At 32.1% G+C, this 20,496-nt stretch overlaps 1 protein-coding gene across 1 annotated transcript in view; it reads left to right on the top strand.

Moving 5' to 3' along the window:
- Window positions 1–5,386, top strand: part of Cht11 (chitinase-3-like protein) — a 28,007-nt gene extending 22,621 nt beyond the window's left edge. Inside the window, exons 5-6 of the mRNA XM_072525736.1 lie at window positions 1,120–1,335; window positions 4,393–5,386. Of these exons, the coding sequence (XP_072381837.1) occupies window positions 1,120–1,335; window positions 4,393–4,756 (580 nt within the window). The 3' untranslated portion in view covers window positions 4,757–5,386. The remainder of the gene's footprint in view (window positions 1–1,119; window positions 1,336–4,392) is intronic.
- Window positions 5,387–20,496: the final 15,110 nt, after the last annotated feature.

Below are 20,496 nucleotides of genomic sequence, written 5' to 3'. Positions count from 1 at the left end.
GCCATTATTTCTTGTTCAAAGTAATCTATGTTATATGAAAGCTTATTAGCTTTCTACAGACTATTTAGTTGTTTTGGCATAGCACAATCACCATACACAACAATAATTAGTTTTTAAAGCTATTAATCTAAATTTAACATGTATTTATATATACAATTTATTAATATATAACATATTATGATCAAATTGTGTAAGAAATCAAAACATAAACAAAATTCTTACTCTAAAAAAACGGCAACACTTTAAACAATTTTACCACACGCTGAACTTTCAAAAAATTTGAAGTATTCCCATATCAGTTGCGTACAATTGTCTAATATATTTAATTAAAATTATTATTTTGTAGAATATTAGACTTAAAGAGTTAGTTTATAAAATTTATATTAGTAATAATAACAAATATTTTTGGTTATTTAATCAATATAATTCTAAAATTCCCAATATAATGATGATTACATTTTTTTTGATTATTATACCATGTTGACGCCTATGAAAGATCGAGCAGTTCTGTATGGGTTTCGTATTATTAGCTGTGTTAGGAAAATTTGAACTCTAAGGTTGACGTTCTGGAAATTTTAAATATAAGTGACGTCACTTTATATAAATTGTGACGTGCACGCATTTTTATATGAAAAATACTATATGCAAAATGTGATTTATTAATTTGTGAATGAAACATCGAGCAAACAGACAGAAGAGGGAATGTAAAGGTAGTGGGGGTAAAAATATTGTTAGACGGGAAGTGCCATTTTGAGAGGCCACATTAAACAAGGAAAGAGAGTATTTTTCCTTGTTTAAGAAATCAAATTTAGTTGGGTTATGTTATTGTTTGTCCCAACTGTCACATGAAAGCTTATTTATATTGAAGTTTTTTAACAATTGTGTCACATTTTAGACTATTATCGTTATCATTAGATACATTAGAACCCCTACACCACTGTATGATTATTGTGAAGTGTCGTAAAATTTAAATTTGGCGCCTTTTCATTTCCGGATATGTCCGCCATATTAAGAGGCCACTTTTATGAATTTTGGTCTCCTTTTCATAACGATTAGATTCCCTCTTTTGTCTTTTTGCTCGATGGAATGAAACAAACTAGTAAATTCTGTAATTTTTAGTTACGTGGATTTTATAAACGTCATGTCATATGATTACCATTTCTATTCAAAATGGACTCCGTTTACCGGCTTCAACAGCCCCTTGTACGCTTCTGACGACGAAGTGTTTTTCTTTGGCACAATGAACGTGAATTACTCAGCGAATTATTGGAACCAATTGGGAATGGACCGTGCCAAAATCATCGTGGGACTTCCGACGTACGGACACACGTTTAAGTAAGTAAATTAATACTAATAGTAATGATAAATACCTCCTAAAATAGCGTTCTTCTTCAAATGCCAGGTGAAAATAATGTCGAAACTAAAAATGTCCCAATCAACCGGAGCATATTGCAAGGAGTCCCATTGTCCACTGAGGTTCTGTCCAATAGTAAACCCTCTATTTGGTACTTATGATTTGATACTTATGGTATATATTATTACTTCTGAGCTAGATAAGCAATTTTTTGTAACTTACATAAGAAACGATGTTTTAAGGTTTACCCAATGGTGTTCCCTTATTTCATGTGAAACATAAATTATTGTACTAAACACTAATATTCATAATTCTAAGCACTATGTTATAGTACCACAATTGTAGCCAGTGACTCACATTTTCAATGTAGACCTTTGTGGGTCTGAGGGGAAAGGAAATTGACGGGTCATAGACGTGCGGATAATATTAAAAAATAATCAGAATTTTAGAACGAATTGTCACAAAAATTATTTTCTTATTTTATAGATGCCTTACATGAAGAAAACTAATCCTTGTTAAATATATTATTTTGTGAAAAATCCTTTATCCGTTTAAGTTAACAAACATGACTGATTCAAGGTTTAAATTTAATTCCTATTGTCAAATGAGATTTAATGACATGGGATTAGAAAAAGGGTCGTCTAGTACCGTTTAGCACATGTAAAACTGAATTACCTAAAAAATTCTTGGTACGAAACAGTACTAAACTCCATTCGCTTAGCTCTGGCATATTTTGACAGATTCATTGTCGGAAACCGACAACACAACAATTTCTACTTCTCAGTATTAATAGCTCAAGTATCCTACTATTGCAGACTTCTTTCTTTAAAAAAAGAAGAATTATTCTAAATAGTGGAAGTGTATACTTCCACTATTTAGAATGTAGATGTACGGAACTATTAAGCAGATTCTTACATAATTTGATTTGAAAGTGACATTTTCCTTGCTACGTCATTTTTTATTTGAGCCCCTGCAAGTTCTATCTGGTTTAAATTAAAATGACATATGGCGGCAATTTAACTACAATTACGCCTCGTTCTCGCTCGATTTTATCTACTACATATTTAATATATTTATATTTATGACACCGTACCAAGTTAATTTGATTTTCAAAATTGGTTCATTGAATTTAATATATTTTTTTTAGTAAGTCAATCCGATTGATATCAAATTTATACTACAGCCAACGATCAAATGTGAAAATTGGAAGAGAAGTGTCAGAAGAAGTGGAGATAAGGAGAGGGGTCAGCCAAAGTTGCATACTGTCGCCGTTATTGTTTAATGCATATTCTGAAGAAGTCATACAAGAAGCTTTGGTAAACGAGACAGTCGGCATAAAAGTGAACGGAAGTTTAATTAACAACATTAGGTATGCCGACGATACAGTCATAATAGCCGACAACTTGGAATACTTAGAAAGAATAATGAACAAAATATTAAGATATAGTGGGAATACGCTTAACATCAAAAAACCAAATTCATGAAAATTAGCAAGAACAACAATACAAACGAAATATTAACGGTAGGCGGCCAGCAGATTGAGAGAGTAAAAAGATATACTTACTTGGGAAAGATAATCACAGAAAATAACGATTATACTGCAGAAATAAGAGTCAGAATTGAAAAAGCACGTGCCAACTTCGTGAAAATGAAAAAGATTTTATGCAGCGAAGATCTGACATTGGCCCTCAGAATAAGGCTAATTAAATGCTATGTACACAGTGTACTCTACTATGGAGCTGAATCATGGACATTAAACCGGAATACAATAAATCGACTTAACGCGTTTGAAATGTGGACATTTAGAAGATTGTTAAGGATTCCATGGGTAGATAGAATCACGAATACAGAAGTGTTAAGGAGAATAAGCAGAGAGAGGGAAATGGAAAATACAATAAAAGAAAGGAAATTTCAATATCTCGGACATGTGATGAGAGGCGAAAGATACAACATCTTGAGACTCATAATTCAAGGAAAAGTGGAGGGTAGGAGAAGCGTAGGAAGAAGACGCGTTTCCTGGTTGAAGAACCTGAGAGGGTGGTTTGGTTGTAGCTCAAGGCAATTGTTCAGAGCAGCTGCCTCGAAGGTCAGAATAGCCATGATGATTGCCAACCTTCGTCGCGGAGATGGCACTTAAAGAGGAAGAAGTCAATCCGCAATCTCGGCTTTTCTCCATTTAGTTGTTGGTAACTGTTCTACACGCCGGCAATGATATGGATCGTTATTCATAACAATAACAGATCCTGGTTCGATTTTTAACAGAATATCTGAAAACCATTTTTTGTCATAGTGATCTGCATCCATTTCCTCATGGTAATCTCCAGTCTTTTTAGAAACAAATACATTAAAAGCTCCTTCAACAAATCCTGAGTCGCTACCAATATGGTTAATAATAAGGCTTTTTCCCTTTCCAGATTGGGCTTTTAAATCTGTCGTTTTTTTTTTCATCTCTTCGAAATTCTGCTATTTGTTTTAGATACTTTCTGCGCCATAAAATGATTTCTTCTTTTTCAATAAGCAGACTATTCCCCTTTCTCTTTAAATACCTTAAGTTAAGTAAAGTATTTTACGTAAAGTACCTAACAAATCTTGGAACTTTGGAACCGGAAAGTCCAATGTTACCGTTAATACCATCCTTGGATCATAAGCTTTCATTCGACACCTCATTTGTCATTATATTTCATTGTTCATTCAATATCGGAGGAGCTGTGGTTACGGACGGACAGACAGACATGGATAATTCAACCTTTTTACATTGTAATGTTGTAAAATGGGTGATAATAAACCAAAGTTTAGCGGCAAGAAATACCAAAACTTATAAACATCTAGTTGTGGATTGTCAATTAAAAGTCTTACCCGTATAACAACTGGTAGAATAGTTGATAGTTTATCCACGAAACGAATACTTTATCACGAATTTCAACATTCTCTGTATTGACAGCCATAGTCAAAATCTAGCGGCTTAAAGTGGGAATTATTTTCCCATTGTATTATTAAGGTTTAAACAATGAATATACATATTGCGAACTGTATTTTAGGTTAGCAAACGTCAAAAACAACGGACTATATGCACCAGCCTTGGGATACGGAAGGCTCGGTAGCCTAGGTTTCGTCGACTACTTCGACATCTGCAAATTCCTATCAACTAACCAGATCTCCCCCGTCTTCGACATGGAAGTGAAAAGTCCATACGCGTCCAAGTTTTACGAATGGGTTTCCTTCGAGAACACTCAAAGTCTGACGTACAAGGCGGAATACATCAGAGATCAGCAATTTGGAGGTGCCATGGTATGGAGTCTTAATTCGGACGATTACAAGCTCAGTTGCCAGATGGAGGGTAGGGAAGAGGGTAAGTTTCCGCTGATTAAGAGTATTAAAAGTGCGTTGTTTAGTCCTAGATAGTAAACTTTTTATTTAGGTTAAATTTTTGTAAGATTGTAGAAATTGTACGAATGCTGATACATATTTTTCTTACTTTATCCGTTTTTCCACGCCGAGAAAATCATTACAACAGTATAGCAATCTGGAAACTACTTCAAATGTATGCCACAAAATTTAAAATAAAGCTAATTAGTAATGACGTGTTGTTTAAATAAGTATTAATTTAAATGTTTCTTTCTTTTTGGGTGTTTTGTTTCTATTTTGGGGTTTTTAAAGTTCATTATTATTGAAATCTTGAAAAATAGTACCGAAAGTAATTTTTAACTGTACGGTTGTTGCATCAGTTAAAATTAAAGAGATAAGCTCCTTGAAATGATCATTTACAATGACGTCTGGTAATAATTTTGTCCAGGAGGGTGCTGATTCTAGAAAACAAAAAATAAATAGGTACTTACCAAAAGCATACTTTTTTAAATGAAGCTCGATCGTATAACGATAATTTAGCGCAACATGGACAAAGAATGACTTTAGGTGGTAATAAGTCGATAGTACACAAGAACATACGAGGGCCTCGTTGCTCAGTATCGGTAGCGTCATTGGGATGGGTATGAATATGACTAATAGAAAAATAACAGTTTTGCCAAAAAGAAACCAAGGAATACTGAATGCTATGGAACTACAGAGATAAAATAGAGATTTATAATGGACGCAATTTCTTTATAAAATATATCAAATCATTACTCAAAACAAACTATTAATATTGACATACTTACCTATATAAAGTAGACAAAAATAGTCAATAAAATAAAATCATAAACAATAAATTTAAAAAAACCGTATACCGTAACTAATATCTAAATAACTTGCAGTCCTCGATCAAATCAAAATAAACAATTCTTCAAAAAAGTAAATGAATTATTACCTAAAACTTTATAAATGATAAATAAGGGATATGGACCACAATTTATCAACCGAAAAAGCTTGTTGGTTCGTACTTAATGTTCTGAATACATAAATGAACTTTAAATTTTAAAAATAAGAAAAAAAAAGTATAAATCGTACTCATAATAATAAAAAAAAATACATATTTTCATAATAAACAAAATAAATGATCATAAAATGAAATACATAAATAAATCCCTAATCAACCATAAAACACTATCAATAATGTGAAATGTCTATTTACACCTAACTTAAAATCAGCCACTCAAGTCATTCGATCTTAGAAGTCATGTGTTCTCAAACAAAAAAGCAGATACCACTTCAAAAAGGTCGTAACCCCTTTTTATCTAGTCGGCAAAAAAGAAATAATGGAGGTGAAGACGTGATGACGAGGGCGGCTCTTTAAATGCAACCCCGGCGGTAAAACTCTAGAAAGATAAAATCTTTATATATTTTATAATCAAACAACAAAACAATGGAAAAGACTTACACAAAAATGTATTTAAAGGACTAACCTTTCCATTACCTTTTCGTTGAAAACAGAAATGTCTCCAACTATAGTTTTTTCAGTGCACAGCATGGCAAACGCCGTCAGTCTTTTTTCCAACATTGTATTCCTTAGAAACGTCTTTATTACATCATCGACAACGACCTCATCATTATAATCGATGGACTATACGATCGGTTAAACTTCGTGTCGCTATAGACATGTGTTTCGCAAATCTTCTAGTTACTGCGTGTCGTTTCCATGGTAACCGCATGTATTTATTATGGCTATGAAATCGGCCCGGAATATAGTTCGGACGTTTAAAACAAATTTACTAATTGAAAAAAAAAATAGTTCGGTTTTTGAATAAAGTTTCAATAGATAAGTATAAATATGGAATATGAAATACAATTAATTGTTTATACATCGTTTTTCTAGGGAGGGTGGCGTCCAGTAGCCCTCTCCCACCAGCCGCCAATAATTGTTCAGCTTTTTTGGTATTTCATATATATAAATACAAGGTGACAATTAGCAATAGGACGATTTTGAACTAAATGCTACACAAGAAATTTGCAAGAAAATACTATTTTATTAACATCAAAATGAAGCTTATATTATGACATTTACAATTTAATTAAATATGGAAAATAATGTCATTAACGTAATGACCATCGCGTTGGATGCAGTTTTCGATCCTCTTTATGAAATCCTCCATAACACGCTCTAACATCGCTCGACCAATAGTCAGGATTTCCTGGAGAATTGCGTTTTTCAACTCGATCAAATTACGAGGCTTGCTAGCATATACACGACTCTTTAAATACTCACATAGAAAAAAATCACAAATTGACAGGTCTGGAGACCGTGGAGCCCACGCCAAATCTCCGAAACGTGAAATGAGTTGTCCTGGGAACAGGTTGCGTAGAATATTCATTTAAGCATGGGCAGTATGTGCCGTGGCACCATCCTGCTGAAACGACACATTCCTTGGGTTTATCCCTTTTCTGCGTAGTTCTGGAACCAAAAAATGTTGGAACATGTCAACGTAGCGAATAGAATTAACGGTGACCAGCCTCTTCGAAAAAATATGGCCCAATAATGCCAGTCGGACCAATGGCACACCACACTGTGACTTTTTGAGAATGTAAAGGACGTTCATGGGGATTGCGTGGGCTTTCAGGAGCCCAGTACCTGTAATTCTGTTTATTAACGGTTCAATTAAAATGGAAATGAGCTTCGTCGCTCATTAGAAGATTCTGACCTAAGTTATCCTCCAAAAGAACTTGCGTTCTCGTAGGGAAATCCTCACGTTGTTCAACATTTCTTTCCATTAATTTCTGGACAATTTGCAATTTTTAGGAGTGAAATTTTAAGTCCTTATACATTTTTCTAAACGATTCCCGATGAATGTTTAGTAATGTCAATTACATGTTTTCGGGCGGACTGTTTAGGGCTTCTGACGACGGCATCTCTCACTCGCTGTATGTTTACAGTTCTTTCTGTTTCATTCGGACCTTGTTGCTTTTTTTTTTCATGACACTGCCTGTTGTTCTAAAATTCTTTATCCATCTTAAGAGTGTGCTGCGAGATGGAACCGCTCCACGCCTACCAATATTAAAGTGAGTGCGAAAAGCCGCTGCGTAGTGATCACTGATTCTTGATCCGGCTCCCGCTTGTCACCCAGTATATGAAATAAAGAAGTTTTTATAAAATAAAGAGGAACATTTCAATGCCAATTTGTTATTTTGTTTGAAATACAGTTTTATGTTTGCCAACGATGGAATCACATAATTTCAAGTTGAGATGATGTTTGACTTTCAAATTCTTTATTCGTATTACAAAATTGCAAACAATTTCGTTTTTTTTTTGTAGTAAATTCAATCAAAACACGAGAAATATCTTCAACCATTTTGGTATTAAAATTATTGTTTTATGTAAGACGTGTTCACGAATATTAATATGCTTGTGAATATGAATATGAAAAACATTCGGCGTTATTACCGATGATTATTTTTTAATTAAATTATAACGATCTGGTAGTTCTATGGCTTAGTTTGGTAATGTATTTTAGTCACGTGGGACGTAATTACTCAGAAAAATATTAATAACAAATGACTGATAGTCATCCTTTTATTTCCGTTATATACTGTCCTTAAGCCTACTTTTGTAATGTTTTATCGGCAATTTAAACACTTTGATTGAGCTGTGATTAAGAGTTTAGTTGCTAACGTACATTTTCTATGTCTTACAGAATATAAACTATTGTATAAAAGAAGTTAAATATTAAACTGTTTATACAGAAGTAACAAAATTTCTGTTAGAAATTGCTTTGGAAATTAACATTCTGACATAATTATAATTTGAAAATGACAAATGACAGAAGTGTAAAGGAAGTTAATATATCATAGGATAAATTTACTTTAATAATTTGCTGCTGTTTTATGTTAATATCGGCATTCCTTAAAATACAACTAGAAGACATTTTATAATAAAAAGAAAGACCTGCTATGTTTCTAGAAACAACAAAAAATTTTATGGTATAAAGTCATTGTCAATTGTCCGTTGCTTCTGATTTTTTTTCTAGTTTAAATATTTTCCAATGTAATATTTCTGATATGTTTTTAACAGCAGAATCGTTACAGCCATAATATATGTGGCTCTCGAGCTCCCGAGTCATAAATGTGACTGACATTCCTATGATTTTTTTTCTGAACGTTGGAAATTTTTTCAGCGGCTTTTAACACCATTGTCATTTATTTTTGATGTGTGATGCGTTATGTGGAGTAGTTTTTCTTCACGAACAATCGACATAAGAAATTTAGCTCTTCTGAAATAACTGAAATAATATTTAATTTTTTTTTGTATTTATGTGATGCGGTTAGTGATTTAGATGTTAGCATAAGCAAACGTGATACTTATAACTGATATATACTGATAACCAACAAAGGAAATAAAAATGAGATGGTATGATGCTATACAGTTTTTTATTTCCTTTAAGATTGATACTAAACTAAAGTTTCACAAGCAATATTAACACCAAATCAAATGTGTCAAAAATTAGGTACAATTGTAATTATTTTTTATTTATTTTTGCTTATACTGTAAAAATTTCATCTACCATAGTTCTATTAGTTTTTTACTTAAAACAATTACTTTTGTTTAATATTTTGTCATGATAGAATATAATGAGGTGTGAAATAAAGGTGGAATATTGTACCTACAATTCACACAACAAATTTCTAAGAGTAAATAAAAAATCGGTTCATTCTGCGCATATCTAAACTGTAAAAACCATTCAAAGGTATGTCAAACTTCGTACCAAGCATTTTATAGCACTGGGTCGGCTGGTTGAGGTTGCATTCGCATTTGAAGAAGTTTTTTACAAATTATTGTATTAGTTTTGGTTTTTAGAAATGTTTTGTAACGTTACACTGCCACCTCTACTTTTAGCTCTATTGGTTTGCACTGGAACCAATAGTGAAACTTCATGGTCACACGAAGTTTTACGAGCGGTATCGTGTTTCAAAGGAATAACAAGTGTTTAATTTTATAGTTTTTGTCTTGCTAATGGTTAAAGTATACTTGCTTCCAATAATTCGTAGTTCTCAAACTATTAACGCACTGCTATTTCTTCCAGAATTTTGTATGGCGCTTTTGGATAAGCCAACGAATCTTGATCGTAAAATATCGGCAGTATCATCACCTTGGTCTTTTACCGAAGGTTGGATATCAATATGGCAATTTTACTTTATTTATAGCAGCTCTAAACTTAGATGGAGCTCAAGTTAAACCATTCTCTCAGATTTTGGAATCATAGGTTCGCCAACTTCCTCTATCCCTTTTACCTTCAAATTTATTTTAATTACGATAATCAGATGTGGCAGTATGTGTCTTGATCTTCTCATGACATGCTCAAAATAGTCAAGTTTTATTTTTTAATATTTTGAATGACCTTATTTTTATTAACTTTGTTTAGAACTCAGAGCCGTAGAGTAGCGTTGTAAAAACAGAGAAGTGCAGTAGCCTTATCCTTAGGCTCATCTTTAGATTTGTATTGCGTAATACTTCATATTTACAAATTTTGCTTTAGCGATTTCAATACGACTTTTAATCTCTTTTGCTTCTGCTCTACGTTATGAGTATGAGTTATCCATGTTCCCTAGTACTTGTACCTGCTTACTCTTTTTATTTGAATATTGTTGATATGTAATATTTCCTTGTCGCCTGGATGTTTTGTGATAACCATGAATTTCGTCTTTCTTAAGTTCACTCTGATATTATATTTCACACAGTTTTCGTTCAATCGTTGTAATATATCTACCAAGGTCTGTAAAGTTAAGATAAATATGACTGTCATCCGCATACCTCAGATTGTTAATAATTTCTCCAAATACAATCATACCATCTTTACAATATTTTAGAGTATCTTTATATCTTTATATCTTTATCTCACTGTATATGTTAATTAGCAGCGGTGACAATATACACATACACCCTATCTTACCACTCTAAGAATATCTATCTCTTCTCACAGTTTATCTTAGATTGTTATTGTGACTTTCTGATTCTACTATAAATTTGTTTTTAGAATGGTAATTAATTTGTCGAGTTAAATCCTGTCGAATCAATGAAGCATGTGCAGACATCCTAGTTCATATCTAGATTTCTTTGCACGAGCACATTTATTCCGAATAGAACGTCTATAGTGCCCGTACCGTTTCTAAAAAGTCTTTTTTTCTTCTGTTCAACGGTTGCCCGTCGCAATAGCTTCAATTTTCTGCGATAAATAAACCAAAAAGATTTTCCATGAAACGCTGGTAATTTGAATTGTATATGATGTATCGATTATAATTTGGTCTATTCGTCTTTCACTATGAGACCTGGATTTACTGCCTCTTTTGCTTCATCAATTGGTGATAGGTCTACTGTTGGGATCCCATTAGTTATCATTATTTTTATTTGTTTTATTTTTCGTCCTAGGCCACCTACATATTCTTCCTTTCTTTGTTTTCTTCTTCATTCTTTTTGGAAGTTTTTTCGATAATTTTAGGAACTTTAACAAATGTTTTATAAAGACTGACATTCCAATAATCAGAGAACTTTTTATAGAATGTATCGGAAAAAATATTCAGTTCTCCAGTGGTTTTAGCGTTTTATAATAATCCATAAAGATAGACCGCAGATGGCTCTGTTTGATTTTTTCTTCATCCTCTACTACTCCAGTCGTCAAAGACGAAAATGCCACAGAACCTCTTAAAATCATACGAACAAGCTGAATTTTGCCGAGAATATTGATTTTTGGACCCCAAAAAATATGCAAAAAAGTTCACCACTTTTACCCCCGGGCTTCCCCCTAAAACCCCCTCGCAGATGGGTAGAAACGCAAAAAAATTGATTTACCAATAATCTGAACGCCGTAGAAATAAATGTTTTAAATAAAAAATGTAGCTGTGATAATATTAGACAAAAATGTTTATTAGCACTTTTTGTGTAGAATGAACCGTTCTCTCACAAACAACGCTTGAAGCGACCGTCGATTTTGAATGTCAGTTACGCCCGCGAAATTCTATATCTTTTGATTCATGTGTCGTATCGACAAAAAATGCGTTTTAAAGGCAAAGAGTTTTCGTCTGCAATTTTTGTATTTTGTCGCAAATAAACTCAGATTTTATAAAAGTGTTAAATAAATAAACATGACGCAATTTTTGTCATTTTTTATGATTCTTATGAGATCAATACAATATATCCCCTTCGTTGACTGGTCACTATGAAGTTTCGATTACTAGAGGCCAAACTTTAAAACCTGTAGCATAAAATTTTAGTTTTGAGTTTTGGCAACACATGTGAGGCATTTGAAATATGCTTTAAAACCGCTGTATTTAAACTTTCACATAAACGATCTAAAACATTTAAAACTTTTTTTTTAATTACATTAGTACGTTTTTCAAAAGAACCAAGCTTCTGCTAGAAAATAAACCCAAAACATCTTCTTGGATGCATTTCCCTGAACGTGTGATCGTTTGTAATGTAAAACATTAAATTCTGCGTTTTTATTCATATTTCAAATGCCTCATATTGAAACTCACTCAAAATTGAAATTTCATGTCATGGGTTTTAAAGATTGATCTATAAAAATGGAAATTTTACTACGATTGGTGAATGAAAGTGATCAATTTTATTCGCAATGGCTAATTCGCGATATGTTTATTTATTTAACACCTTTATAAAAACTGAGCCTATTCTCGGCAAAATACAAAAACTGCATACGAAAGCTGTACTCTTCACCTTTAAAACGCATCTTGAATTTTGTTGATAGGACAATTGGATCAAAAGATATCGAATTTTTACTGTCGAACTGATACAAGTTTTATTGAACATTGATTTCGCGCTCATAACTGACATTCAAAATCGACGGTCGCTTCAAGCGTTGTTTCTAAGAAAACGGTTCATTCTACACAATTTATTTAAAATATTTTTTTCTACTTAATTACTATTTAAATGGGAATAAGCCACAATTAAAGGTTAAAATACGTTTATTGACGTTTCAATTTGCACTTCGGAAATCGTTCTCAAAATACAAACATTAGTAAGTAATTAATTTAAAATGCCACAAGAAAATAGCTTTAGAACAATATTTTTTTCTACGGTGTACAGATTTTTGGTAAATCAATTTTTTTGCGTTTTTACCCCCCTACGAGGAGGGTTTTAGGTGAAGCCCGGGGGTTACAGTGGTAAACTGTTTTTTTTGGGGTCCCAAAAGTAATATTTTCTGCAAAATTCAGCTTGTTCGTATGATTTTAAGGGGTCAACTCTCTGACGACCGAACTAAGCTTTGTTTATGTTGTAAATTTGTTGTGTGAATGTAGATTACTTCAGTCGTGCTTATACTGACAAAAGAGCGTTGCTTCCGCGATACTAAAAAATATTTCGTTTTATTATTTACATTTTAGATATGAGATAAGATATAAATCTCACTGAAATTTTTTTGTACATTTTGTAAAATTTCTGTACAGTTTATATTTATAATTTTCTTCTAATATGTGCCACGTAACGTGGCTGTGATGTTACAACGATATTTTGCTTAGTGAATATTCTATAAGAATAAAATTCTATAGACGATTGCAATTTCTTGAAGAATATTCACTATTTCATAGTTACCGACTCATGACTGTTTTGAATTATTATAATTCAAAATTGCGTGGTGTGTATTATCTTAAAGACGTATCGATTTTAATATCGATTCGGAATCGATTTAATAAATTATTAATAAGTAGTAGAGTAGCACTTTAGATGGTAAGATTTTCATTAGTCATTATAATATAATAGATTAACTTTAGGTTCAAATGTACGGGGTTTACTTATTGTTAATGCAGCTAATATATATATATATATATATATATATATATATATATATATATATATATATATATATATATATATATATATATATATATATATATATATATATATATATATATATATATATATATATATATATATATATATATATATATATATATATATATATCATAGCTACATCATTATTGGGATTAAACATTTATGTACAGGGTTGGAACTCAAAGAAATGAACTTAGTCCTTAACTGATGATACTCTATAATATGTATCACAGTTTATAGACCGAGAAATGGTAGAAAACTTGTGTTATTTTTTTTTATTTTGAAAATATTTATTAATGCTATATTTGTATACAAAAAAGTGCAACGCGGTACTGTAGACCATCACGGAGCTTCGTACTATGTTTTCTGTATTTTTAAAATTTAAATAATATTTTTAAAATTGAATAAAGTTATTTTATTATTTATTTATTTTTTTGTATTTTAAACAAATTCAATAAATTAGATTAGCTCCTAAAGCCACCTGTTAACATATTAACAAAGCAAACGTTGTTTACTTGTGCCATACTTGTCAAATTCAGAAGAAATATTAAATTAGTTATAAAATATAAATAAATTAAATTTGATAGTAAATTTAATTATTATATGAACTAATATTTTTAAAAATAATAATTATAGTTATATGAAATTATTGTATTGTTGTTATTAATTGATTTTGACAATCGTTACGAATCGAATCTTTTAGTGGCGGATTATATTTTTTAATTGCTTACTTCTCATATAATGTCTATATTTTATTAGTTTTTTTTTATCCAGTTTACAATTTAAACCTTCTTAGTGAAAATATAATATGATAACTAGAAACGAATTCACCGAGAGTAGCGCGTCGATGCGAAGAACCGTTATTTTATGACGCTCTCCGTGACAACGCTAACTTGTGGCGCTAGTTCCTTTACTAACTTGATTTTACTGTAGAGAAAAAGTAATACACTGCCAGTATCGTATTCCAAAAACGTGTATTTTGGGGTACCTTACTGGCTTTCGTAAGAACGCAACTTAAAGGAAGGATGCAACTTTAGAGAACATTTTTAGAATATATGGAATATTACCATCTGTACCAACACAAGTGTTATTAAAACTTTTTGAAGCGAAGCTTAATTGGAAACATAACAAGACCCCTTCTACAGAAGAACCGTTGATCACTATAAGAGAAAAACAATACAATATAGAACTACTCCAAGAACAATCAATAAGAGAACTATACAAACAACGTCTAGACCAAAATTAATAGAATTCAGATACGGCAACATCGAAGAAATATACGAGCATATAAAGGCGAGTAAAAAACAAGCAGCATTCGAAGCCCTTGGAGAGAAAGAACATATAATAAACAGCACTATTATGAAATAAATGAACCAACAAAAAGAATAATTCAAGAAAAAAAGCAACTATACAGAAAATGGCTGACTACAAACAACGATGATGAAGTGTTTAAAAAATATAGAGAAAAAGATAGAGAAGTGAAAAAAACAAATAACACAACAAAAGAATGAAGAATGATAAAGAATCTGATTAAATATTGAAACATACATAGGAGGTACAAGAACGCCGGAGCCATGGAAAGTACTGAGAGGATCGAAACAAAACTCAAAAGAAAAAATTAAATTGGGAAATATACAGGACAGAGAATGAAAGGACTATTACAAGGAACTGTTATCAGAACAAAGACCACAATTCATTGGAAAAGAAAACAGCCGAAGATGAAGCAGATCCCCACAGCAAGAAATAGAAATAATAGATAGGGAACGGCTATAAAAGCAATTAATAATAAGAAAACACCGGGACCTGGAGGCATCTCACCTAAGCTTATAAAATACGGCTCAAAAAAATTACACCGGATGATAAAATGGATATTTCAGAAAGCCATAAATGGAGAACAGCTCCCAAAGGAATGGACGGATGCATATATGACATCTGTATTTAAGAAAAGAGATAGAAAACGATGCGAAAACTACAGAGGAATAAGCGTAATATCATCAATAGGAAGATTATATGGGAAGATACTGTGAGAAAAGATAGAGCATGCGATAAAAGACAAAATCGGGAAGGATCAGGCAGCCTTCACGGCAGGAAGTCATGCATAGACCACATATACACACTGGAACAACTGTTGGAAAAGAAAGAAGCAAAAAATAGAGATATACATTTGGCATTTGTGGACCTGAGAAAGGCGTATGACTCTGTACCAAGGTCAGAACTATGGGAGGCAATGTATAAATTAGAAATACAGACGGAACTCATTGAAGCTACAAAAGTTCTGTGTAAAGAAAATGAAGTGTCCATTAAAATGAGAACAAGAATCATAGGAGACTTCACCACAACAAAAGGACTCCTGCAGGGTTGTTCCACATCTTCAACCCTATTCAAAATATACTTAGAGAAAGCCTTGACTACATGGAAAAGAAAATGCCAAGGCATGGGAGTACCGGTACGAAACGAATACCTATATACGTTAAGCTTTGCAGACGATCAAGTAGTGATTTCACAAGACCAAAAAGACCTCAGTTACATGATGAAGAAACTACAAGAAGAATATACCAAGGCTGGCCTAGATATTAACCTCGCGAAAACAGAGTACCTGTCTACAAGTAAAGAAGACATGGAAGATCTACAGATTGACGACAACGTAACAATCAAAGGAAAGGATAAATTCAAATACTTGGGATTTATAATCAAGAAAAAAGCAACGACAGAGGAAGAAATTAAGCAAAGATTAGATCAAACAAGAACAGCAATCCGACAACTTAACTCAGTATGGTGAGATAGACACCTAAATATGAAGACAAGAACACAGATTTATAAAACGTTAGTGCGAAGTACTATGACATATGGGGCTAAAAATTGGATTATAAACAAGAAAAACAGCAGTAAGATAGTAGCAACAGAGATGGAATGCCTGCGAAGATGCTGCAGAGTAACAAGAATGGATAGGAGAAGTAATGACGAAATAAAGCAAAGAACATTAATAGAAACATACATACTAACATATATAGAACAAAAAAGGCTAAAGTGGTATGGACATGTAGAAGAACTAGCGACAGCAGATGGATAAAGAGAATAACGAATGGAGCCCCATAGGAAGGAGGAAAAGAGGTCGACCCCGAAGATCGTGGAGGAAGAGAGGCCTAAACGATGGAGAATGGAACAGAGAGAGATGGAAACGGTTGAGTGGGGGAAGGCAGTGAATACTGTAGAATCCCTGAATATATATATATATATATATATAATATATATATATATATATATATATATATATATATATATATATATATATATATCGATTCACTACTCTCGATCAATTCATTTCTAGACATATATTTAGTCTAAGCAGGTTTAAATAAAAAACTGCATGAAAAATAAGTAACAAAATACAGACATTGAATAAGAAGTAAAAAATTAAAAGAATATATGACAATAAACGATTCGATTCGCATCGATTGTCACAATTTAAAAGTCAAAAATGTCATCCGATTAATAACAATATTGAATCATCTGTTTAAATTTTTAAAACACTTCTCGTTTTAAAATAATTTCATTACATACAATTATTATTTTTAAATATATTATTTAATTTATATAATAATTAAATTTACTATCAAATGAAATTTATTTGTATCTTATTATTATTTACTATTTCGTTTGAATTTGAAAGGTCTGTCAGAAGTAAATAACGTATGCTTTGTTAATACGTCAACAGGTGGCGTTAGGAGCAAACATAATAATTCATTGAAATATTTGAAATAAAATAGTTTTATGTAAAAAACGTTATTACGCACCATATTAAAATAATTTCCCACAGCTGTACCCGTGCTAAAAGTTACGTTATTTTGAGAAACCATATGTTATTAAGTCTCACTAAAATGACCTGTCTTGTTAATGACAATGCTTTATTATTGTTTGAAAATGTTTTTTATTACTAATTATTTTATCCAAATGTCAACTTCTTCAAATATATATTTTCAAAATTAACAAAATACGACGGAATCTGATTGACAAGAACTTGTTGATATATGACGCTCTTTTTCACATTTCTTCTCCATCCGTCTCTGTATGTTAATAAAATTTTGTAATACCAGTAAGTAAATACTGTTCCTAAATCACCATACATATTTTTTGTATTCTCTTGCTCATTATAGTCACTTAAATGAAATAATGCTCAACCGAAAGGAGTTACGAGTTTTTGTAAAAATTTACTGTACAGCAAACTTCAGAATAGAGGAAATATATATGTGGAGCTATTGTATTGTTTAAATCAATGTCTGAGTAGGAAATCTTTTTAGTTTCTGTCAAATTTGCTGTTTTTTATTAATAAGGCAAATAATTTCACAATGTTATATTAAATTTACACTATTTAACTTACATCATTTTATTATAGACGTATGTTTTTATGCTTATTTTGTTATTTCTGTTCACTTTATTTATCACTTAACATATCACACATATGAAGTTATTTTCCTATACTAACATTACATTCCCTCAAAGAGATAGCACAAGTTTATTTGTTATTTTAAATTTTTTATTGCATTCTTGATAAAAAGAACCTTAGACAACCAGTACTACACTCTTAAGCAATTACGATTTAAAATGACCGAAAACTTTATTGGTAATTTTATTATTTTGTTGTACCCACTTTGGCTTTAGAATGCTATTCTACATGTATTTGTAATGGGCCAATAAATGTATATAGATCTACGGGACATACAATTTAACGTCGATTCCAAACTTTAGAGGAGCTGCACTTTAGTCAAATTACATTCGGCGGTTTGCTACTTATCTTCGGGGAAGTAACCTTTGAATACTTTTTGGTTTTTTTACTAAAGTATGTTCCGAACCCATATCATTCGATATCAAAAGCGGATACTACGAACTTCGAGTTACCGAGCCCTAAGGAATTTTATTACCGATCTTTTATATTTCTTGAGTTTTTCTTGGATTTACCTATTCTATCTAATTGCTGGTGGAATTGTAAAAAGTTTTAAAAAAATGTTAATTTATTACGAAATTTTACAAGTAGCCGTAGTTAGGCAACCTACATTACTCATAAAAAAAAAAAGATTTTTAAAAACTAGCTTTATCATATATTAAAATAGCGTATATTTAATTCGTTTTTAATTTTTTTTATTATTAGGGTCAATATTATGGCTAACATATATGACAGTATTTATAATTTTTTTTCTTTTGGCTATTTCCTATACTTTATTTCACGTTAAGACTGGAACGTTTGACTTATGCAGATCAGTGTTACCAAAACTCTCAGGCACGTGTTGCTACTAGACTTTCGATATACGAGTCATTCTAATCAGAGCCGTATTCAGCACTGTGTAGATCTATTTAACTTAATTTCACTAATGAGCGGATACGTAAGTCAAATACAGAATAATGCATTATAAATACTTATTTCGTTAGACAGATATAGGTATGTAATTATTATAGGTCTGATAAAAATAGATAAATTTAACTATTGTTTAAAGTTAAATGTTTATGAACGTTTTAGAGAAGCTTTAACTACAGTACCTGGCCAAATTATTAGACCAAGCAAGGAAAAATTTACTATATGAAGTTGTTTCTCTCATGCCTATGAATATATTTGAAAAAAATTATTGTTTTGTTCTTTTTTGTGAATATTAACTCTTAGGTAATTAAACTGTACTAAAAAAGTTAACAAAAAACTTTTATTTATTAAAAAAGTATAATTTTTACAAAGTAGGGATAAATTTAATATTTTGTATGTCCGCCTTTGGCTGCTAAAAGAGCTTGAACACGTCAAGGCATGCTCTAGATACAGGCTTGAATAGTTTCCTGTAGGTGAGGATTATAATTCCACTCATATATGAGCGTCAATCTCCCTTTTCAGTAGTTCTCACCCATTCTCAATAGTGTTCATATCAGGCGAGTTACCTGGCCAGTCAAGAACTGTTTCTTTTTGTTTTAAATAAGTTGAAATACTCTAGCCTTGCGGCAAGGAGCACCATCGTGTATAAATATGGGTTCCTCTTCTCCAGGAAACCATTCCTGCAGCTTTGGCAAAAGTCTCGTCTCGACTACTTTCCGGTACTGGTCTTGTCTCATCGTGTTTTCCACCACGTAGAGACGGCCTGTACCTTTGCCGGATACCACAGACCAGACCATGAGTGACGGTAGGTGTTTGATGTTGGGCACAATGCAGTCGGGCTTACATTTCTCGTTGGGACGTCTCCAAACAAACTTCGTTTTTTCTGTCAAAACTTGAAAAACGGATTCGTCCTAGAAGCAGACCTGAAATCAACAAAATTTTTAGAAATGCTCGTGTTTTTTTAGTTTTTAATATTGATATTTAAGCAAAACAACACAAATACACCTTTTTCCAGTCTTCCACTGTCCAGTTTTTGTATTTTTGTGCACATTCGAAACGTTTCTTTATCATAGCCGGAGTAAGCCTTGGCTTTTGAGCTGGTCTCCTAGCTACCATGTTTTCGACAAGTCTCCGACGAACTGTTCTTTCTGAAACACAAATTCTTTCATCTCTTATCTCCTGGGTAAGCATTCCCAGTGGTTTCTTTCTGTTTACTAGGCAAGTATCTCTTATTTTGCGATCAGTCCTAGTAGTAGTCACACGATGTCTTCCGCTGTGACTCTTACGCTTTGGATCCAAACTGGCTCCAGACGAAATTTTCTGTTTTATATTCCTTACAGGATAAATCAGTCACCTCTGCAATAAAATTTCAAGTCAAAATCGTTTAGAATTCAAATGTTCACAGACAGTAGTTGAGAGGTTATAAAATGCACACTAGTTGACAGGACGCAATGCTGGTGTTTTTTTTAAGCCCTTTTCTCTATTCGGATTGCCGAATATAGGCCTCTCCTAATTCTCGCCATTCATCTCTATTGTTTGTAAGACGTTTCCACATTGGCCCTGCAGTTCTTTTAATATCGTTCT

The sequence above is a fragment of the Diabrotica undecimpunctata genome, chromosome 3, assembly GCF_040954645.1.
Source record: "Diabrotica undecimpunctata isolate CICGRU chromosome 3, icDiaUnde3, whole genome shotgun sequence".
NCBI classification, from domain to species: domain Eukaryota; kingdom Metazoa; phylum Arthropoda; class Insecta; order Coleoptera; family Chrysomelidae; genus Diabrotica; species Diabrotica undecimpunctata.
This window is presented reverse-complemented; position numbering and strand designations above follow the sequence as displayed.